Source organism: Tyto alba, unplaced genomic scaffold, assembly GCF_018691265.1.
Source record: "Tyto alba isolate M040663 unplaced genomic scaffold, T.alba_DEE_v4.0 Super-Scaffold_6, whole genome shotgun sequence".
In the NCBI taxonomy this organism is placed as follows: Eukaryota; Metazoa; Chordata; class Aves; order Strigiformes; family Tytonidae; genus Tyto; species Tyto alba.
Window position 1 is genome coordinate 3,929,306 of NW_024881327.1, and position 24,287 is coordinate 3,953,592.

Genomic DNA, 24,287 nt, shown 5'->3' on the forward strand with positions numbered 1-24,287 from the left:
CTTTTCAACCCCCCCCTTCCATCCAGCTCCTCGCCCTCCTACAGCTGGTCCCAACATGTTGCTCGGCCCTCATCGCTCCCGCCGTGCCCGAGCGTTGAAAGGCTGAACAACAGGCATTGCCTTCCCATGGCTGAACCCTCCGAGCCCCCCGCAAGCCCCAGCTTCGTGGTGAGTCCTCCTTCGTCCGTCTTAACCACTGTTTATCAGGGAATCGGAGTCCCCAGAGAGCGAGTACTTGCGCCGGGCGCTGGCAACCGGCAGCGCAGGCATTTCGCTTGCTGCCGATGAAAGCTAAGGACCGCGCAGCCGGATCCGAGAGCAAGACCCGAGATGACAGATAGGACACAGAAACAACCAGCTGCTTCACTGTTTTACTTTGCACGACATTAAGCAACTGGAAGTGGGTTTTAGCCATAAGCAGAGGGGCCAACTGCTAAGGGTGAATTCTGGGGAGCCCAAAGCGAATACTCAACACTGGTGCACACACGGGTTTCCTGAAAGTGACTTTGATAATGTGGCTGTCCGCCACTTTAAAGCAGAAGCAAAAAGTTTATATAGTGAGGGCAATACTGCATATATAGTTAAAGAGGCTGTCCTTTATAATGTATGCAGAATGTAAGCAAATGTGCTTTGGAAAAATCAGAACAAAAACTAATACACATCCAGCGCCTGCAAAATCTGAACTGGCGATTACAATTTTGGGCAGACAATTTGGCACAGACACATTCCCCTACTGATAAATAAAAATGTGGTTTTGAAGGCAGCTGTATATTGCACTTCACTGGAGAATTTGCTCTCTTTCTTCTGCAAAATAGCCCATCAATGCATTAGCTCAATACTGACCATTTTTTTTATTACTAGATGAATATGGTTTATGTTTGGATGAGATACGGCTGACAGCTCATTTTTCCCTTACAGTCAACTCAATCTCATCCAAACTATTAATGTAACAGGGTTCCATGACAGATTTGCCAGTGAATGTTAAGTCAATTCCCACTGACTTAACTGAGGACAAAACTCAGCCCTTAAGCGACAGAAGAAATGTTGATTGGTACAGTTGCTGAGTACAGAGACTTTGTTTTCTCTCTATGAGACACAGGCATGAAGCAATATATTCAGGAGACCAGTTTATGTAATGTCCTTGTTACCTTTATCAACACTTTCACTAGGTACTTTCAATTCACTTCGATATGGCTTGTTTTGTTATAAAATGATCTTCTACTCTACAAACATATTTCTGCAAGTACAGTAACTGGATCAAAATAAAGACATACTTTGTTTCCAGGAAAAATCTGCATACGATATAGACTAGGAAGCTTTTAAAGCAAGTTGTCTTCAAACACCAAAGTGACGCCCAGGCAGATTTTACTATTCTTATTTTAATATTAGCCTGTTTTGTAAACTGGTGAAGTGGCTGGCAAATGCTTCTGCAAGATTTTATCTAGAACAAATAATGACAGCAATTTCCCGTTTTCCATCTATATTACTAAATTCCATAAAATCTTCACAATTAAAACTCAAGTTCACGCACTTCTTCAGGTTACAGTTTATCTATCAAACTACATATACTATAGCTGTATGTCCCAGCACCCTCAGTTTCAACTGAGCTTGTGGAGCTCACTGAAAGAGAATAAAGTCTCACTTTGTAACCACGTATGTTCATTTCAATAGCATAAATGAAGCAGGTATTTTATAACCAAAACTTGCAAATGTTTTAGCACAATAAATATCTTAAGTCTAAGCTGATGATCTGAAAAAATTCAGACTGCCACAGCTACCCATATACGTAAGAACTGAAATGCAATGTCATTTATACAAGCAACAACTGGAATAATAATTTTAGAATTACCCAGTTTCTTACTTCTCTGTAACCTCACTACTGAACAGAAACTTGACAGCTCTAGTCAGGGCAAACTTCAACAATCTCCCTTACACTTCTACCAGTCTGTGTTGCACTGACGAGCTTTCCTTACAGACATATCACCGGGTGCATCAATAAATACCACATTTTATCGCTAGCTATATTCCAAATAAATCAGAGCAAATCAATCCATAGGACAGTCCACACACATACACACACATATGCACTACTCCCTGTCACAAACCTGTGGTACTCTGTGTCTATTAACGACTTTTTCCTCCTACATAAATGTAAGAAAACTGAAATGAAGGTAATCTGTGCAGGCTTTATTTCACAAAGAATTAGCAACATTTCTGAAAAAAACAAACAAACAAATAAACAAACAAAAAAACAAACAAACAAAAAACAAAACCAAAACAAAACAAACAAAAAGAAAAAAAAAAGCAAACAAAACAAAAGAAAAAACCCAAACAAACAAACAAAAAAACCCAACATAGTGAATACAGATATTAAACAGCTAAATAATACGATGATGTGCAATATAGATACAACATAATAGGTCAGACATTGCTTACCTGGCTCAAAGCTAAACAGCCAATAGTGGAACCAAATCCCCGCTCCAAAAGTCAGGACGAAAAGAATATAAATAGTTGAGACAAATTTTGCAAATTTTGCCCTGATTGTTCATACAATATCAGAATTTGTTAGCTTGTATTTTTCTTCCAGAAATAACACGTGCATTTAACCGCAGGAATTCATTTAGCTCACAAGAGGTGAGAATAGCCCCTCTTATACAAAAATACAGGGAATTAAAAAAAAAAAAAAAAAATCCAGAGTCAAAGAACTTGGAAGCAACATAGTCCTTGCTACAAAAAAAAAAAAACCTCATTATCAAACTTAGAATTCTCTATCAATTACCATTTAAGATAAAAATGTATTGCTATTATAACTACCGACAATATATTATGCTTTTTAACCAAACCTAGTCCTTGGGTAAAACCAAAGACAGATTTCAATTGAAGACAACAGAAATTGCCTGGCCTTCTAATGGAGCTGAATTTGACCCTTCCTGTAAAGCCTATTCTTGCTTCTGCAAGAAGTAAACAATTAATAACATAGGTACTTTGACTTTACACACCTGTACTTAATATACTTCAAAACGTTTGGTGTGCTAACCAGTCATTTCATATTTAGCAGAAATATATTTTCATGTCTATTATCAAGAGCAACATTTTATTATTCTTTCCTGAGCGGTTTTAACTAAACCATATACTCCTAGCTTTTAATATCATTCTGTCGTGTCTGATTATAAGATATATGAAAATTGAACTGAAGTATTTAAGTTTGTTATGTTTAATTATTCATCAAATTTACTGCCCAATGATACAGGCATCCTTAAAATCCAGTTAACGCATACCTCATTCTCACACACGCTTTTAAAAAAGCCTACACATACATCTGTGCTATATGGAAACATGGATTTACACTGCCCTCTGTACCATTTAGTGTTCCCTCTCCTTGGAGCTCAAAAAAACCTCTTGTAAAGGAGGTGCATTTTTGTTTTCATTTATTATATGGAACTACATGGCACATTTTTAAAATAAGCAGGAATTCTTAACTACGAACACTAATAACACAGCCACGTTAATAATATAGATCAATATTTCTCCATTATGTTAGTTAAAAGCTTACATTTTGTGCCACGTGTGCAAAGGATGAGGAACAGTCAAGGGCATCTCACCGGTGGCCCTCTGAGAACTACAGACAGGCACAGGAGTCTCTCCTCCTTTGAGTCAGGAGGAAATATGGGAAAGGATGGACGGGAGACAACCACCTCTTCGGGGAAGAAGAAAGAGAAAAGTGGTACTGCTGGGGCAGGGGGGAAAGCAGTGGCAATAAATGAGATCTCCCAACTTTCAGCTTTCAAAATCAGGACCTTAATATCAAAAAGCTGCCATAAGAAATGGCAGTCTCTACTTTCCTCCTGGAGCCAACGCTCAGAAAACACCATCCACTCTGCCCCCCCTAGAGCCAAGTCTCAAAACCCGCGGGTCCCAACACGGGGAGCTCCTGCCAGAAAGTGCTGAGTTGCCTTGACAAAGGAGACTGAAGACAGACCGAAGGACCAGCGGGCAAGACGGGCATAGCCCGGCAGTCCTGCTTCACTGAAAGCAACAGTGACCTCGACGTCAAGCCTGTATGCCACAGTTGCACCCCCACGGGTGGAAAAGCTGACAACTCTTTCAGTGGGAGAAGTGCTGTTTCACATCACCCTCTCCGATGGCGTTTCATGAACGTCACATCAATTACGTTTACATTAAGATTCAGGAAAGCCTGAACAGGGGCTATACAGTGGAAACTAGAAGACAAACTAGCAGGGGGAAAAACAACAACAACAACCAAAACAAGAAAAAAAAAATAAAAACACAAAAAACAAACAAAAAAAAATTAAAAAAAAAAAAAAACACACCACAAACAGATCAATAGTTTCTTGTTGAAATACAACAGTGTTGTTAAGCCTTTTCTGTTCTCTTTTCCACGTATCCCCAAAATTTCCAGCTGGACAGCTGCATCAGAATGAGCCCTCTGAAAGATGACACATACAGAGTACTAACTATGGTGAGCGTTTCCCACCTCCAGAGAATTAAGAACATTTTTCCTCTTGGATGCATATGACAAAACAAGCCAAAAAGTATTAAACAATGTCCCAGTATCTCTTCTATTATAGGGAAAGGCTATTGGGAAATGGTGTACATTTCGCCAAGTTTCCTTTGAGTCAGCTGTGAGCTTCTGACTTGCCAAAGGTAGTTAAAATAGAAAGTATAAAAACTGACAGTAACAACTGAACTAAAAGTTTGGTGCTGTGGCTTTAATTTAAATCATAGCCCAGACTGGATTCTGAATGTTTTCTGTTTTAATATGGATGTTAGAGAAAATGTACCAAAGACGACAAATAAAAAAGACAAAAAAAGATTTAAAAAGTCCTCTGCTGTTCATAGAAGACAACAGATGCATCATTTACTGAAACAACACTTAATAGTATGTCTGCAGCTTATGTTTCATTCTTTCTTAAGAGGCGTACAAAAATCTTTATTACCCTATTTTTATACTCTACAATAAAATTATATTATATACTAATTCATGTGATAAAACCTTGGGGGAAAAAAACAGAAAATTAATTATTGAATTGAATGATTATCTAAGAGTATTTTTGTTTTAAACATATCTTTGGCACTTCCTGTAAGGCACACTATATTATTTTCACTGTAGCAAAATCATTTACTCAGTTTATTCTAAGAGACTTCAGTTCTTTTAACATCCCTTAATCCTCATGGAAGTCACTGACAAAAGTCAACACATCTCCCGCTTTTTATCACTATATATAAATATATGTGTGTGTGTGTGTGTCTATATATATATATATATATAAAAAAAACAAAAAGGACACCTAAAGCATTATGGCATTCATGGGAAGGTTGGGTCTGTCTTGCTACTACAGGCTTTCTAAAACTCACTCCACTGGTCGCTGGGATCTGCAGCAAGTGCCCTCCAGACTCAGGGGGGAGCTGCAGGATTTACTCCCAAGCACGGTGTGGCTTCCAGCCAGAGGAGTCATTTAGAGGAGTTTTTGGCCAAGCAGGAAAGTGTTCCATTTCTTTTGCCATTCACCGAGACCCATGAGGAAACTGAGACAGGAAGGCAGATAACAGGAGTGCTCCTCATGGTGTCCTCTGGCTTGCAGCGCAGAACAGTTCCTCTGTCCTCGCCCTTGCTAGAACACCTTCTCGCTATATCATCTCTCACTGTGAAGGGGGAACAACAGCAGAAGCTTTTTAAGAGAGTCTTCCTGTGCATCCAATTCCAAGGGAACAGTTAAACACCATGGATTATCTGCTTCTGTACTGTATATGCACAGCAACTAATTGCTTTCGTAAAACAGCTGTTTGTGCTTGGAAATTAGTCTAGCGTAATGCCACTTTGGAAAGATGCTTCCATTGCAATGTCTACATATATATATACACATATGCGCACATATATTAAAACATCACAAAACACCAAGGAGCAAATTACACCCCAATTACCTGGTTACCTCTTGCCTCCATTGTAATGAACCTTTGAAAACACACACCTCAGTAAAATGGCCCTAAATGTATTTTTTTTCCTCAGGTTCAAATTCTGACCTCATTAAGGTGAATGTCCCCATACCACTCATTAGAAGTAAGAAGAGATCCTGAGAGCAGCTGCAGCCTGGGTGAAGAATTCAGCCTTACAAACTGCAGCACATAATGTGTTTATTATTCCTGCATAAACGTGCCAAGATGCAGAAATCAAATGAAAAATGAAGACGCTACTTTATCATAAAGGGAAAAAAAAATGCCTTCTTTGGCTGCTGTGGGTCCCTGCCCTGGGCAAAGGTCCCTACTGGTCATCCACACCATGGCCCACACAAGGCAATCCAGATCAGGTAACACATCATTAAGGGGGGCTCTTCCCCATGCCACGTACAAGATCTGCTGTATCCCCTGGCAGGATATGAGGGTATTACTGTAGCTGTGATGGTCCAAAGAGATGAAACTCAAAGATCACAAAAGGAAAGTAACTATCTTTTCTTAGACCAATCTCACAGAAGGAAAAAGTCTAACAAACTTCCATATGCACAATCTTCATAAAGCCCTGGCATTTTACCGGGTGGAAGAGCCAGTGAACAATCCACAGCAATGTGCGAAAGCAAAACCAGAAGATCTGTGCGAGAGCAATTCATCCATATTCACCCGAATGACATGTTGGAACGAAATACCAGCAGGAATTTGGGTATGTGTATCGTTGTTTTAATTAAAAGTTGTTACCTTAGCAGCAGTTGAATACAGAAGGCAGTTTGATCTGCAGTCAAAATGCACTCACAGAAGTCTCTGCTGGAAATTGCCTATCTACAGCTGCAGAGAGCTCAGCACAGAATAATTCACCTGTTTGCATCTCAGTTTTTACCTGGTTACCTGGCTTCCCCTGACAGATAACCCATGCAGCGCTTTGTGATGTTGGTTTATTCGCTGTGACTTCTCTGAAGTTGGATAGGTGCTTGATTTTTTTTTTTTTTTCCTTAGGACCATTCTTTAGTCTGGTTTACATTTATAATCAAGTCTTTCTAAATAATTCAGGAAACCTTTGCCTTCCTGTACAACCTTTGGCCTAGAATGACTAGAACCATGAATCAGCAAAATACATTATATAGGATGGAACGCTGTACCGTACTCCAAATAAACCTAACAGACACTTTTTTGAAATCTCAAAAAATAGCCAAGAAAAATTAATTTTGTCCAAGTTGAAAAAAAATGTGATGACTTTAGCTGGCTCTACACATTGTTGACTTCAATCACCATCGAATAGCTCGCATTTCTCCCTAACATTTTAGTTTTAGCCCCCTCAGGATCTTCATATCTCCATAAACACAGTTACTGATCAAGGAGGCATCTCTGTATTTGGCTCTCTTCCATATTGTAAAAGGGAGCCTGTGTTATAAATTCTCTTTACTGAACTTTCACTTCTGTAGACACACTGACCAGTGCTACAATCCATACTTTATTCAGCTTCTTCCAGTGTAAAGCTATTATGAATGAAAACATTCAAAAAACCTGAACAGGGTTTCTGTATTTTCACCTGTACTTCATGTGTGAAAGGTTTTCATCCTCAAGAATGCAAAGGACTGAAAAAAACAAACAAACAAACAAACAACCCCCTCTCTCCTACACTCTCTAATCTTCACTGCTCCTTAAATTCAAGGATCAAACGAACTATAAACAGTAAAAGAAGAATCTTTTCATGATGGGCAAAGATTTTTCTCCTTCCTTCCCCTGCCAAATAACTCCAGAAAACTCTGTAACTAAAGCCATGCAAAGGCCTTTCTTCAGACAAGAATCCTCAGCCAAATCTAGACTTGTATCTCACCAGCAGTCCTCACTCAGGCCACGAGTAAAGTTCAACACACTAAAGAAACAACATCAGAAGTTTGTGAAACACAAAAATAATAAACTGCTGTTAAATGCAAGATTTGCATGCAGGCTATGTCATAAAGATACTTAGGTCTACACTGCAATCTAGAGTTTTTGCAATCCATCCAAACTACACATAGCTTTGGGGAAAGAAAAATATACTTTCTGCTCTGTTGTTTTGGGTTTTTTTTTTTATCATTTAACTAATTCTTCAACTTATCAAATAAATTAGGATATTGGTACACCTGTTTCTCTTAGTTTTACAAGATCTCTTTAGCTTCTAGCAGCCTCTGGGATAGGAAATGTTTATATTTTGAGATATTGTAAATTACCGACAAGACTTTCAGTGCTTGTCAAACTTTAGCTAATGGCACATGATTTTGCTGGTATTATTAAAACTACATTGACACCAGTTTTACATGTCTGCTGTATTTTGTAACAAATGGCTTATTATCTCTGACTTTACATGTCTTGAAATTACACAGATAAGGAACTGCATATGCAACTGCAACCATCATGTCAGCATCTTTAGCCATACATCAGAATGAACAATTAATAAAGTATTCAGCTGTGACAAGAAGAAACCTATCTCTAAAGGCTGAGAAATTATTGCAGTAATCTAAATCCAGTCTTATCCTGAGGCTTCTTATGGGGGGGGGGGGGGCGAGGAGGAAATATCAGACACTCTTGCAAGCTGCTGGATTTTTTTCACACTTCGGTCCAGCAAGAAAGAACCTGCAATCACAAGGTCACTGAATGTAAGATTTCATGATACTCTTGTGTTAGTGATGACAACTGCAGAAACTGGGGCAAAAATCCAACTGCCTTCATTAACGTGCCTGCAAAGCATGTGAACACATGAATACAAGAGAGCCATAGCTCAAGTACACGGGAGTAAACCAGTCAGCTTTGCACTTTATTACTTATTCACCTATGAATATTATCTCTAAAGTAATTGGAAACATTCCCACAGGGTTCAGTAGTCCTTAGATTAGGTTTAACACGCTGACTAATGCGACGTTTCCCAGTGTAGGGGGAGAAAAAAAAAAAAAAAAAAAAAAAAAAAAGGCACCCACATGATCTGTACATGCAACTTTAAAGATCCTATGTGGATACTTGTACAGGCATCTGTGCTTCAGCCATACTTCCTTCGGTGATCAGGTGAACATGTGCATACATGTGTTTAAAGATAAGCATGTACACAAGTGCTCCCCTGGACCCATAATGAGAATCTAAATGCAGTTTTCTTCTTGTGTAATTGCATACATTCGTTTTCATCAAATACAGTTGGACAACGCATTTACGGTCATACTGAGCTTTGAAATTCATCCACTTCCCAAAATAGCCAAATTAGATTTTATGTTTCAGGCATGCTACAAGACATGAGTTTTTGAAATAGCCTTTAGAAAAGGCTGAGGAACAAAGGAACTGCAACACTGGATCATATCCAAGGTCCTGTCTCTGACAGCAGCCACCACCAGCTGCTCTACAGAAAGAAACAAGAACCTGCAGTAGGTAGACGAGGATAATCCTCCCACACATTAAGGTTCGTCCTGATTTTCAGCTACTAAAGATTGGCTTGAACTCTGAAGCCTGAGGTATAATATCCACTTGAAATTGTTATCCTTATTAATTATCAGAGCTCCAGATACACCTGCTAGCTATGTAAATGTCATATTGTATATCCAAATATTGCCTTAGTGGAATCCTTTAGCAGACTTCAATCTAGAAAAAGTTTTATAAAAAAAACAAGTATCTCCTTGTCTCAGTTCCGAATTTGCCACTTCAGGATTTCACAGACTCATAGGAGTAGAAACGAAAACCTTAATTTTTATCTTCTTGCATAATTTCTTAAATTGCACATTTATCACAAACCTTCTCTTTCATTTTCTGCTTTCTAACTTGAACATCTTTTTACCCTGTTTTTATTAAAAAGTTTTTCCAATAATCTAACTTCTGTGGAATAAAAACTCTTACCTGCATGAATCTAGTTCCTTAACTATTTCTAGGCCTGATTATTATTTTTCTGTCCATGGGTTTGTTGTGGGTTTGTGGGATTTCTTTTCATAATTTCTTCTGCTGGCATGAAAGATTAGTCTATATTAGTTTTCAGAACATGATGCTGCTACAGCATATTAGTAATAACAGAATAAGAATTCCAGAATTTAGTCCCGAATCAGTCATTTTGAATAGCTGCACAGTTACAGAAAGACCGAGCAGTTTATATGATGACAAAAGGATGGGCAGATCAACAATCCTGGTACTAAAATGAAAAAGACCACAAAAAGATGAGTAACATGCCCTCATCGTGATGCTGGCAGTTTTGCATGGAAACACAGTATGTTCTTAGTCAGCAAAGGACTAAGCAGATTGTCTGAACATGAAATACCTGATTTACCCATTTGCTCGTATGCACAGACACCTTCACAAGGGATGAGATATACCATTATACGTATGGAAACAGTTGTCAAGTAGTGGAGGTTAACACACCTGCAAATGAAACTGAAGTAAGAGCACAATTGTAAGAGTAATGTTGAGTAAGGGGGGAAAAAAAAGGGAGTACAAGTAAAAATGAAGATGTATGCAAATTTGTTATAAATATAAGGACATTTTACCAGATGGAGAAATTGGGCAGTTCATCGTCATGTTCTCACACCCGCAGAGTTGTTCTAAAACTACTCTTCATGAAAGCAAATATAATTGGCTATGCAAGTAAACTGTTTAAATAAATCTTGATATTATGTAAGAACCATCTGAAATTATTTTCTTTTCTTATCTGAGTACATCACCTGGAAACAGAGAAGCTTTGCCTCTTGGCCACTCCTTCTAGAATCACTATGTCCTATTCAAAATTCTTTCAACTTTACTGGGGAAGTGGGAAAAATGATGAATGTCTTCAGTAATACAACACCCATAACAGCAAGAATACACCTAACTAGCACCTATTAAAATGTCAGGCACCAATAAAATTGATTCATTTTGGTTTAATAAGAGTTAGAGTTATTACTACAAATATGTTTAACTGCTGCTACCAGCACAAGAAAAACGTAACCCATCTGCACAGCTCTTTAGATACATCCCCCTCAGCTGATGTCCATGCCCTCTCACTTCTTCCAATAGCTAGTATTTAAATTCCACCATATAGTTTACAATATCCAAGGAGCACAGTATGGCTGGAGAGGTACTGGCACCTTTCAAATGCAGCAACGTATCGCTGTCATTTAATTTTTGTAGGATAAGGGGTGAAATTCATCAGGACAGCAGGGCAGGTAATTTCTAAATTGAGATTTAAATGCACTGAAAATAAGTTTTAAAATAAACATCTTTCATTTGGATTTTTGTGTCCTGATTTTGTTGATTATTTCCTGATGAAGTAGAGTTCCAATACTTACTATTCCTTAAAATAATACTAAAAATTTGATATTTTGTCAGTGACCTATGAGAATACCAACCTCAAAACCTCTGAAAGTTTGAATCCTGATTAAGATGTGCCATTAGACAGGCACAGCTGAAGTTATTTTTCTGGGTAGTGCCAACTTTTAAAGCATGATTTATGACTACTTTAAAATTGAAACTTCCATGTAATTTACACAAAATGTAAGCAAAATTATAATTTTAAGTGTTTCATGCGACAGAAATTGTTGCCAACAATGTTCAGATGTTTTAAATGACTAAAAGGATACAGCAGACCGGGCACATTGTTCTGCAATATAATTTATAACTGTCAATATAAATAAAAAGAATGCAACATGAATTCCTAGTCAATTATTGATAGATTTTATCTCCGTAAAGTAAATATAGCAAAGAAGCTGGGTAGATACACACTGCATATCCTATTAGGCATCATATTTAACGCACGGCAAGAAAAAAAATTTGGAGTTATTTTAGAGCAAAATTGATTTTTTGGTGTTTTGGTCTTGACAATCTCTGGCTTTGAATATTGAAGCAAAAACCCACAGACCTACCTTGTGGCACAACATTGCTCTGTAAGCGCTATCTGATTGTGCTTGAATACTCTCAAACAGCCGATGCTCACAGATGCACAGTCACTCAAAATTTGCACTTGCAGACCATTACTCGGGCAAAGATCCCAGTAAAAGTCATCTGAGAGCGTCCGTGTGAGCACACAGACTTGCACACAGACACTCTACCTATGTCCACGGCACTGCCCCCACCTTCACACTCCCCAGCTCAACCTGTTCTGGTGCACTACTGCTTGTACTTGTTTTACACTTCAAGTACTAGCACTCCTATTGTTCAGCAAGGAGAGTCTTCACATCAGATCCTGATATTTAGGTACGCGAGTCCAACAGAGACAGAAGGTTCATGTATGCGTTCTGTATAAATATTTATAGCTGGATATTTCGGGGTTTGACGTGCAGTGTTTAACAGATCACTGGCAGCCCACCGAGCACTCCGGCGCGAGGCCTCCGAGAACATGCTGGTCACGCACAGCCCACCCGTCCTCCTCCTCCTCCTCCTCCTCACTTCCAGCTGTGGGCACAGGTGCCCAGTGCCTTTGCTACAGAACTATCAGAGCACTAGCAGACAGTCTTACAGAAAGCCTGAGGATGAGCTAGAAGTTACATTTGGAGAGAATAACTGCTAATCATAAAAAAGAGAAAAATACGTCAAAGGAAAAAGCAGAGGAGAGGACAAGGTGACTGGTCAGGCAGCACAGGGAAAAGCTGAAAAGCAAGTAGAAAGTGCATTTGGTGGAGAAGGGAAATCCAGAAGCAAGGTAACGTGTCATAGGAACAGTGAAAGAGACCACAAAGAAAGAAGTAGTTGAGCAGCAAAGACGAAGAATGAATATGCATTAAAGCACTGTAACAGATTAGCCATTAGCTCTTCCTTAGCCAAGAAAAATATCCTAGGAAGAGAGAACTAAAAATAACCAAGGATTTCTCTAGTCACACTTTCAGTTGTTACATCTCTGAAGGGATGTAGTACGGAGGTGGACAGAAGTTGTTTGTGGTCAAGAATGGGAGGAGGAGTAGAATGCATTCAATAACGAGGCTGAGAAAAGTCTGAAAAACACTACAAAATGCTGCCCATCCTGAAAGCTTTGAAAGCCCAAAGCTTAGTTTTGCTGTGCAATACTCTTAGAATCATCTTTCCTTCAGATATAGTTGGGGGAAAAAAAAAAAAAAAAAAGGAATGTAAGAATGTTGTATAACCATAGCATTTTTCATGAGCCTAAAGCTAGACCATAAAAACCTATTTCAGTTTAAGGATAAACACACATTGTCTAAACAAAGAATAGAGATTTCTCTCCTTGTTTAGTTTATTCACTGTTATAGAGTACTGTAATGCATCCAGGAAGGAAAAAAAAAATAAATAAAAAGGTCTGTTTTCCACTACAAGGTCCCCTGCGCCTGTGAAAACCAGAAGTTGACTCTTCCATTTTACAGCCCTTCTGTCAATACCACGCACCACAGACGTGACCGTTTCTCTCCAAAAAGAAGTGAATGGAATTATGTCATAAGCCTATCAAACCTGTTTTCCAGAGGGGCAATAAGAATGACATAAGGCAGACATCCAGGTGTGGTGAATGTTTCTGAGTTTGCCTGCGGGACCTGATTCCAAGCTCAATTAGATTTGTCAATTAGGCTTGTTTTGCAGTGATGTAATACTGCTCCTCGCAGGTCACTCGTTTGGCACACCGGAAATATATTCAGAAACAGATCCCCATGGAAAGTGGTCTGGACATGAAATGGAGCCTTTGGTATGGAAGGATATTCACAGTGTTAGAACATCAAATATATTTATTTAATACAGTTTTCCCAGAGTTTCACTACTGAATTAATCTCTTCCATGAAGCCAAGGGGAAAAATAACTTAAATGTTCACGCAAATCTCTTTCAAGGTCACTGAGATACCACGTTAGAGGGCATCACAGATAACGTAACGGCCGAGAACACTGGGGAAAAAAAAAAAAAAAAAAAAAACCACACAAACTTAAAAACTACGTTTTTCAGTAGTCTGATTTACCCTATAAGTTTATCCATAGCAGGATAGAAGCCATTTGGGACAGACTATTCAGAAAAGCTTGTTTCTGTTTCAGCTGCCTACACTACGCATTTACTACACGAATAGTCACAGTTCTCTCAATCTGGCAAGTGATATTAACAGTACAACATCTATATTAGTACAAACTGCACAAGATATCTTTCAGAATTTACTTCATGGCTGAAGCATAAAGATTAAAGATCTCAATTATCTAAATCATGAAACAGATTCAAAACATATAAGCACAGATTTTAAGAACTTTCCTATTACTGGACTACTCAATTAGCATGCTGACAGCTAAAAACACATGTCCCAGAATATAAGACACAAACTAAAAAAAGCCTCACAACCTAGCAGTATAAGAAGGCTGCTGCTACAACATCAACAAGCAGAAGTTAAATTGCAGTTACAGATGATGCCGTCTAATAATTAACATTTACCATCACCTTTCCACGTTCAGATACGTTACAAATAAAATATATAACCAGGCTTCACACCTAGTATCCCTATTACAGACAACCCACAATTTTTTAAATTATTATTTATAAAGGTGCAAAAAAACCCAAGTGAGTTCCTTAGATTCTCACCAGTGACAAATGGACACAGTGAGGAGGGTCCTTCTTACTTTTCTGTTAATGTCAAGCAGGCGCACATACATACAGAAGTTACTCTTAGTCAAACAGCAGCAAGCTAACCAACTTCCAAGTTATGGAGCTGTAAATCTAATTGTTTGTATTTACTATCATTCTTTTGACATTTGTATCTAGCTTTACTGGGGAACAAAAATAAAAGCTTCTCTTCCAAGGCAAGCAACTCGTGCATAATTAGAAAGAAAAAAAAAAAAAATCCCAATTAAGTGTTTTGTGTTTAAAAAAAAAAAAGTAATCCAAACTAATTACAGTGACAATATAGAAGTTTCAATTAAGTTTTCATTGGGAAGAGCTTCCCCAGTGTAAGGCAGAATTTCTAGTGCAAAGCAAACCAAAGCCCACAGAAGGGAAAAACAATAGATCAGGGAATTAAAGTTTAAGCCTATTCCCCAAACCTTTAACATTCTCATTAAGAAGTTAAATACCTCACAGAAGAAATGCTAAAAGAGATTTATCTGAGGACGGCCAGCAGTCCAGAGACTGGAACAGTCCTCAGCGATGTGGATATGCAACAAAGATAAGACTCACTGCCTGATCTCCCACTGTTCACAGTATTTTAATTGGAAGATGACACCAGAGTATCTCTCTATTTCGGTTTTTGTTTTTGCTTTAGGGAAATAAAACACAGGTCTTCAAAAAACCTCTAGTATCAAGTAAGTGCAGACTATGAACAAGTATTACAGGATGGGAAATTCTTTTCCTATCCGTTCTGTATGCTTCTCAACTGATATCCTTAAAATATTATAAGCTGCTGTAAGAATAGGAAAAAAAAAAAAAAATCAAGAATCAACGGATAAATGCAGATACACGCTGCAATACAAAAAGCTTGATAGTGCCCACTGAAATCTAACTGGGCTTTTTTTTTTTTTTTTTTTTTGACTAATACCTGATTTATGCAAATGATGATCTATGTTCTTAGATTCTTTAAAACCTGACATTGTGATGAGTACGGCATTCCCGGTTTCACATCTTCTGGCGAATTAGATCTTGAAGATGCACTAAGAATGCCTTACACTTGAACTTCACAATGGCAAACACTGAGGGCAATATCCTGCAGAGAGACACGAGGAAATATCCGAGACATCAGAAGCCCAGAAGCTACGTTACATCACATCCCGCTGTTACGGCATGCCAGGATACCAGGATACTTGTTATAAGGCGAAGTAGCATGACCCAAAATTCATCCATAGGTTAAAGGTCTGCAGACAAACGCTCAGGAAACCACACAGCTCATCACATTATTCCGCACAATGTCAGTGGCTTCCTTACCAACACTCGTCTCCTCAACACCGTCACAACATCTCTCCAGGCTCTTCCCGTCCCCGGAGCCCTTGCCCCAGGGCTCCCAAGGTGCTGGCTTCACCGCCGAGATTGAACTTTGAGGTTGTGGCATAAAATCGCTGCAGTTTTAGATGCAGTCGAAAGCATCAGTTCCAGAAACAACTCCTCACCCTACTGTGCATCTGTCAGACTCCTGCTATCTGTAGATTTTTCACAAAGCTGGAAACATCGTAAGAAAATGTGCTTTTCAGCTTCCATAGCATCCTGCACTATGCTGCTTCTGGGAATATTAAGTCAAAGTAACAGTGTGACTCTAGACACACTGGCTAAAACGATCCCTTCTTTATGAAAATGTTAAAATACACACAGAATACTCATAAATAATCCCACAGAATACCTATAAATAACCTCTCAGAGGCTGTCTCGTTCTGTTTCTGGTAAATTTCTCTAGCTCTTCCACAAAAGGGAAAAACAGGGAAAAAAAGACCGACCAAAAGAAGATTCATTCAACAGAGCTAGGACTATAGAGAGTTATCTATATAGAATTATAAATATATTTAAGGCCTCGTGTACTGTCCTTTCTGTCGTGAGAACACAAATGTTTTCTCATGGTCTATGGAATAAAAACTAAGCAGCAAACGCTACTCACTGGAGACAAACAGAAGGCGAGTAACTTTTAAAGTGCAGGTGAATCCATCTTGCATCAGCATCTTTGGGGGATCCGAGTTGTGGGTGGTTTCAAAGCATTTTATTTGCTCACAAACCGTGGTAGGTCAAATCACTCTAGCGCGTCTGTAAAACCTGCATGGACCTCACTGGAGTTTCTGAAGTATGTCACTAGGTAAATCCCTAGCTGACTTTGGGCATTCCCCCCATTTTGCCAAGTTGCAGAAATTCACCTATATCTGGGACCCAACTGCCCGAAAAGCTAAAAAAAAAAAAGCACTTTTACAGCCTCAGTTGTAGGCCCTAGAGATGCAGTAAAAGCAGGTGTTAATTATATCCAAGATACAAAGTTTGCATACACTGAACACAATCTCAACGAGGATTATCTTGTTTTACCCTGTTATCTCACACATAAAGCAACCACACAAACCCGAGTGTGAACACCTCACACCCCTGAGTGTGAAGCCTGGCTTTGTCCTTCTTTAGGGCCTCACTGTGGAAACCATCCGAATGTCAGACACCAGTACTCGTGGGAGTCCAAAACCCACCCCAGACGGTAAAACCTGACCTGGGGAGAACATACATTGGGGTTCTGCTGCTAAAAGAGGCTTAGCACCCGCTACCCCCCCATCACCTTTGATCAGGTATCAGTACTTCACAGGCTAAGATTAATTGGAGCCTTTAGTGAAGGTTTAGCAGGAAAAGTAATTGGGAAATACTGCTGGAGGATCAGTTTCGTAAATATATATATATATATATATATAAACATTCCGGTTTTTGCTAAAAACAATTGGTACATGGTACAAACCCAGTGTGCAGCAGTGGCACATATTTTCATTTCTGATGAACTGCCACACACTAAGAAAAAAAAAAAATATATGAATTGACTATTTACTGAATAGAAAACTTCCAACTGATTGCTTTTAAAACTAACAGGAACTACACACAACTATGTCTTCACACATCTACCTGTCCCTTGTCACAGTAGTAACCAAGCACCTTGAGAAGCAGCAGCAGCAGCTTCCTTAAAATATTTCAGTGGGACAAACTTTCCCAACAAATGCTTCTTTCTCCAGACAAAACAAACCAAAACGATAGCAGAGAATTGTCAACACTGATAATATTGCATAGTCTCTTACGTGTTGTCTCATGCATAACGTTAAAACACTTTGTATCATTAATTATAAAATTTAATTATTCCCACTATGAAACAAGAAGTACTAAGAAAATCCCACACCAGAGTAAATACACCTTTCTCATTATATGAAATGATGGATATGAATCTTCCTAAATAATTACAGACCAGAAGAGTTCAAGTTAACTATGACCAGTTACTTTATATATATTGATTTGTGAGCGCTAATTGGGGAAAAATAATGTTTTGCTTGTAGTTGCTTCTACTCTTTCTGAACTTGAGCATTCCTCAGTTGCAAGCAAGTAAGACCTAACAATTCACACTTAGGAACAAAATATTTTTGTGATTAGAAAAACACAGTGTCTGCATATTTGGCATATATGTTCACCACATTCTCCTCAATAAATTACACAAAACCACACAGACATAGTGAACACAACCTTTGGCTGAACTAGTTTTCGGAATATAAACCAACTAATTAATGCAAAGGAGGCTGCTGGAAAACTTGAACTCTTTTTTAACAACAGAGATGTAAGGAATGGAGGGAATGGACCACCGCTCTTGCTCGTCACGTTTTTGTTTGTTTGGATTTTTTGGGGGGTTGGTTGTTTTTTGTTTTTTTTTTTGGCAGTGGGGAGCATCATCGAGATACACTTGTTTGCTGAAACACCAGTGAGCCCGGTCCCGGGGCCAGTGAGCAGCCTGCTGCGAACTTTAACGGACGGCGAGTTGTACCTGGCGCTCAGGAGGCTCAGGTCCTACACCCGCACGGGAAACGGTCCAGAAAATCACTCCGTCGCTCTGCGAGGTGAGCGGGGGCTACAGCTCCGCTGCTCCCGCACGGTTTAGAAAGGGGTCGGGGGCACGGCAGCGGCCCCACGGTGCACGCTGGAGGAGACCAACCCCCCCCCCCCCCCCCCCCCGCGTACTATTTGGGTGATAAAATACGCCCGAGTGGACTTGCCCGGCTGAATCCCCGGCAGCCAGCGAGCCCCCGGCGCCTCGCCACGTCCCGCCCCCCCCCCCAGCTCCCACCGCCCACTTAATCCTCCACGTATTCCCAGGGCTGCCTGGCCCGGGGAGGGGGGGGGGCGACAGGTTGAGCGGGAGGGAGGCGAGCGGGAGCCCCGGGGGAGGCGGCCGCGGGGGCGGGGCGGGCCCCGGGAGGAGCCCCCACCCCCCGGCGGCGGGGCCCGGCCCGGCCGCTCCGCGCTCCCACGGGTGGTGCCGCGGGGCACGGTCCCGCCTCGAAACCTTTGAGCGCCCCCCCCCCCCGCCCCTTCTCCCCCGCCGTAATGCCCGCTGCAAACTTCCGCGTCCCCCCCCCCCCCACCCGCGGAGCCCGGAGGGGTCCCGGGGCCGCGGAACGGAGCGGAGCGGAGGCGGCCGGTCCAGCCCTGCCCTGCCCGCCGCCGCGCCCCTCTCCCACGCAAACCGGAGGCGCCGGGGAAGTGGGAAGTCCCAGAAAAGCAGGTCCCGGGTACAGGTGAGGCGGGGGGGGGGGGGGGGGGGGGTGGCAGGGCTCCGGCTCCGCTCGCCGCGGTTACCCCGGGAGGGAGCAGGTGAGCCCGGGGCTCCCCCCTCACGCACCCCGCCGTAAATAAAGCCGAGACAAAGTCACCATCTGGGGAGGGGGTGGGGAGCTCTATTAGACGTGGAAGTCACTTACCGGCTTTGCAAGGATCCTTATAATCTATCGCCTCGGCTTTATCCTCTTCAGTGAAATCGTAAGTGTAGTCATAATCAAGGCCAGAGCAGGAGGAAGGCTTCCCACAGACAGTCCACCCGGCCAGCCACAGTGCCAGCCTCCAGCAAAGCATTTTCATCCTCCCTCGGGCAAAGAGGCGGCGGGCAGGGTGCGGATGAATTAAGCGGCCGGTTCAGCTGTCCACGCCGGTTTGGGAAAGGAGGGATGGAGGAACCACAGGGTTTGGGTTTTTGTTGTTTTTTTTTGTTGTTGTTTGTTTTTTTTTTTTTTTTTTGGGGGGGGGTGGGTGGGTTTGGGGTGGGGTGGTTGATTTTTTTTTTTTTTTGTTTTGGTTTTTTTTTTCTCTTCCTCGTTCTCCACCTGAAGGCTTTTCCGAGAGACGGTGCTCCCTAGGCAGCCCCACTCAGACGGGTGCAACACAGAGTGGGGAGCATGAGCGGCGCTGCCCCTCCTGCCCCCAGCCCACCACCCCGCCGGGGAGAAGTCGCTGGGTGTGTGGGTGGGCGCGGGCGGGGGGGGGGGGGGGGTGGACTCAGGCCGGGAGATCCTGTCTGTCAGGGCGTCCCTTCGCCTCTGTCAAACCCCAGCCAAACTTCCCGCGGAGGAGGAGGAGGTGGAGGAGGAGGAGGAGGAGGAGGAGGAGGAGGCGGCGGCGGCCGCTGCCCGCGTCCCGCTCCGCGCCCGGCCCGCGCTCCGCTGCGCCGCCGACCCCGGTCCCGCTGCTGCTGCTGCCAGAAGATGGAACCGGGCTGCACATCAGCAAACTACCACGGGGAGAGGGGGAAAGAGAAAGGAAGAAGGAAAGAAAAGGGGGGGGGGGGGGGAAATGGGGAAGGGGGTGCACTGGAGCAAACCGCGGAGCCCTAGCGATGGGAGGCAGCAGCTATGCCGGAGGGAGCAAAGTGTCAGAGCTTCCCCCCCGCCGCACAAACACTCTAAGCTGTCTCTGGTCTTCCCCCCCCCCCCCCCCTCCTCCGTCCCCCTTTAACTTACGAAAACCTTACAGGCAACTAACACACAGTCGTCAGCATCCTGCTTACTTATTCATACAGTCAGGGTCAGGATCCGGGCTGCTTCTGATCTGCTCCCTTGATAGTCTTATGGAAACACACGCGCATTCACTATATGCCTCTATCTCCATATAGCTTTCTCTCGAGATAAGCAGTGCATGGCATTTAAACAACAACAACAAAAGAATCGAGATCAGATAAAACAATGCGCAGATCGACACCCACAGCCCAGCCAAAAAAAAAAAAAAAAAAAAAAAAAAAAAAAAAGGCAGCTCTAGAGAATGGGTGATGAGGAGGACGATGAGAAGAATTAACTGCAAATTAGGAGACGGGAAAATAAATCGGTGGCTGTGTATTTCTCCCTCTGCTGCGGCTGCTTTGCAGTGTTAGCCCCATGAGCTGACGGGTGGGGGTTAAGGAGCGAGGGGGAGGGGGAAAGAGAAAAGTTTAAGCGTCCATAGTTTGTTTAAAACAGAAGAAGGCAATATAAGAGGTCCATTGGTTTCCAGAAGTTCAGCCAAGCAGCTGGGAACCCGTTCCAAAATGAAAGTAAGAACAAACAAACAAATAGAAAAAAAAAAAAAATCAAGGCAAACGAAAAGTAAAATTGCAGCAGGCAGCAGCAGCGCTGAGATCCTGCAGTCGGGCTTTCCTGTTCTCACGTGGATCTCCAGGAAAGTGGTGGAGGTTTATTTTCCAAGCGAAGTTTCCGCGGGAGCCGCCGCCCCGCTCCGCGCCGCTCCGCGGTGTCCCGCTGCGCCCCGAGCCGCTGCCGGCTGCGCGGGGCCGGGTTTTGTTTTAAAGCCCGAGAAGGGATCAGCGCGCAAAGCCTCCTTTCAGCCGATCAACCTGGAGAGGGAGGGGGGAGGCGGGAGGAGGGGTGGAGATACGTGCTGCTGGAATAAAATAAGATCAAGCAGAAAAGAAAAAAATACATACGCTCATATATATATATATATATATATAGGTAGCTAAAGATCTCCCTCCCTCCCTCCCGCCCTGCCTGCCTCCTCCCCTCCCCCGAGACGGCAGCTCCGATCCTGCCGAAACGCCTGAAACTGTTTCAGACCAAGGTGAGACTTTTCCGTAGCAAACTCTCCTCCTCCTCCTTTTACGAGTTTCCATGGAAAAGGGCAGGGCGGGGGGGGGGGGGGGGGGGGGGGGGGGAGTGGGGGGGTGGAAAGCGACGGGGACAGGACGACACGAGGGGTGGGTAGCGGGGAGTTTCTTCTGCTCCCATTTCGCCGGGGTGTCATATTTAACAGGGACTTTTGAAAGGGCTGCCGCCAAGAACTGGCTGCGGCTTTGCTCCCACGCCCGAGCCCGCACCGGGCTCGCTCTCCCCGCGGGCACTTCCCGGCCGCCTTCCCCCCGTCGCACGGGTGGAAATCCGGAGATAGTCCCTTCCCCCGGCCGTGCCAGGAGCGCAGGCAGAGCCGGCGGCGCGGCGCGCCCCTCACCGCTGCCTCGGGGCTCAGCGCCCCTTCCCTCCGCGGGCGCGGAACGTCCGCGCTGCCCCAGGTGCCGCGGGGGGGGGGGGGGGGGGGGGGTAAGGGAAGGGGGGGCGCGGTGAAAGGCAGTTACGCAAACTCCGGGTAGGCAGAGTTTGCTGTCGCCGCTACCGGGGGTTAGGCACAGCTTGCTGTCGCCGCTATCGCGACTGAGCCGCTCCCCAAATCTCGGGGGGGCGGGGAAAGGCGAGACAAAAAGCGTAGTGCCTGCCCGGAGCCGCTCCGTCTGCCCCTGCCCTCCGGCAAATGAAGCGTTAGCGTTTCTATAGATAGGTACTCTCCGCAGTTCTTACCATTAAAACTGGAAAGGTCGGTTGAGACAGAGCTAAGAACGGCTTAATAACACAGCGTATTAAGGCGTCTAGCACCGAGCAACGTCAGTGCCTTTGAAGCATCCGTGTGTCGTGCTTCCTTACAGTTTTGCCATCCAGGTTGTGTCCACATTACTTTTCACTCGATCTTGTTGCTCCAAAGTTGAAAGCCAAGGAAGGAGGAGCTGCCACTGAAAGGCTGCAGCCTTCGGTAAGGAATAACTGTTCTCTGTCCCCAGCACTTAAGCCTGCCGTGTGTCACAAGGCCTGCAAAAAGCACCGCATCCTAGATCACAGAAAAGCCTGAGAAACTGGTGGCCTATTCCTTTCCCTCTCTTTCTCAATGCCATTTCTGTGACCAACCACCCCTGACACTTGGAATTGACTCCAAGGAAGCTATCAGAGAGCCCTCCCATCAATCCATCAGAGCAGCATCAGAGCCGATGACTACCTTCACTTGCATGGTGTCATGGTTTGGTGGGCTGTGTTTTGCCCAAGAAACCAGTTTGCTCCAATCTGAAATTTAGTTTCTGTTATTTTTTTATGTCCACAAAGGAGATAGCTGACCTTACGGTGTCGTTAATTACACGTTCATTTCACACACTGGACCCCCCTAACCTGGTTTCGTTATCTTGGTCTTGTTTCATACCTGCACACCTTTAAAAAGTTAATTTTCTCCCCTGCGCCTATGCACCTCCACCCCAAAAAGAAACAACCTCTATCTAACAAGCAGACGTTTGTCAACAGAGCTTCAGAAACTGGCTTTGCCAGTTGCTTTACAGCCCCAGAAGAGGGGTGTACAATGCGCCAGTCTCCCCAGTGAGGAGATTATTAAAGCCTCTCTCCAGCGGGAGATTAACTCTCTCCCAGCAAGGTAGGCACTGATGTCACCCCCCCAGCCTCCAGCCGGCAGTCTGCCCCCCGAGCTCGGCGCCACCAGCCCTGGCAGAGCAGCACTGGCCGCTTGCGGCCAGCCGGCCTTGCCGAGCCGCGGCTGAGACAGGAAGCAAACGGAGGAAGGCTAGATGGGAATCACGCAGAAATCCGGGCACGTTAAGTGCCGTAGCGAATAAACGTGTGGATAGGTCAGGGTAAAAGCTGTTTTCTGCTTGTAATCCAGAGCAGCTACTCATTAGAAATACTCTTCAAAACAAGTGCTGCAGCTCTGCAGAAACTATCCCGTGTTGCTTAGGTATTAATACTCCCATCAGTCACATTAGTAAAAACCTTTCCCCATATTAAGAGGTTTTTTCCCAGTAACTAAACTGGTTGATAATAAACTTTTTCCCTAAGTAACCTGTTCAAAATTCCATCTTAGGTTCTTTCATGGTGCAAAATTTTGAAACATTTTAAATACAAAATATTTTTTTCTTATCACACATTCATGTCTACCATTCCAAAAAACTCACAACTCTGATAATCCATCTGACAACACAGTCAATCAAAAATCCATCCTACAGCCGTTTCCAAAGAAACGAACACATAGCCAGGAAGACAGAATGCTTAAGCTGGAAGGAAACCAACCAAAGGAACACAACAACAGCAACAACAAAACTCCAAGCATTTTCCCTTTTCCTCTAAATTTCCTGGTTTGGGGGTATATTACAGGGACACAGATAATGGCAAATGCAGTTATGTTAAAAGTGGTGGCGGTACTTTTTTTTTTTTTTTTTTAATCCAGGAAGCTGGAGGCTTTTCTGCTCTTCCCACACACACACACACAAAAAAAAAAAAAAAAAAACAAAACAAAAACAAAAACAAAAAAAAAAAAAAAAAAACAAAAACAAACCACCACACCAACTTTAAAAAAAAAGGACAAGTATGTAAGAAAGTCAGACACAATCACAGAACCAAAAAAATACATCTGAAACATCGTTGCTCACACCTCCTCCTCATTCTTTGGCTATCTGTCTCCTGCTTAGGCCTCCATCTCATGTGGAGCTTTAGGTGGGTGGACACAATGGGCTTATTCACAAACATCAAGCTCAGCACATGCCTAAGGCTTTGAAAGCTGAAGACCATGGCTGGTCAGCTCCTTGGGACTGGGACTCGTGGGACTTTTCAGGATGCTAATGCAGTGAAGTTCCGGGGGAGCTGGTTACCTTCCTGCTTTTATCTCTCGATAAACCCATTCCTTCTCTCTGAGGTACTCAGAA

General features: G+C 42.9%; 1 protein-coding gene and 1 long non-coding RNA gene across 6 annotated transcripts in view; one reads left to right on the forward strand and one right to left on the reverse strand.

Moving 5' to 3' along the window:
* Positions 1-20,456, reverse strand: part of TLL1 (tolloid like 1) — a 141,110-nt gene extending 120,654 nt beyond the window's left edge. For 2 of the 4 annotated variants that reach the window (XM_042808321.1, XM_042808325.1), the window contains exon 1: positions 19,261-19,589. In XM_042808321.1, coding sequence (XP_042664255.1) covers positions 19,261-19,417 — 157 coding nt within the window. In that variant the 5' untranslated portion in view covers positions 19,418-19,589. Of the gene's footprint in view, positions 1-19,260; positions 19,590-20,303 lie in introns of those variants that run through there. The other 2 variants (XM_042808323.1, XM_042808322.1) reach the window with 2 other exon arrangements.
* On the forward strand, positions 18,705-20,905 carry LOC116965465. Of its 2 annotated transcripts, none has more exons than XR_006167043.1 (2): positions 18,705-19,077; positions 19,666-20,905. It is a non-coding gene; the product is annotated as an uncharacterized LOC116965465 (long non-coding RNA). The 2 variants fall into 2 exon arrangements; XR_004409378.2 differs by lacking the exon at positions 18,705-19,077 and adding an exon at positions 19,405-19,519.
* The last annotated feature ends 3,382 nt before the right edge of the window (positions 20,906-24,287 follow it).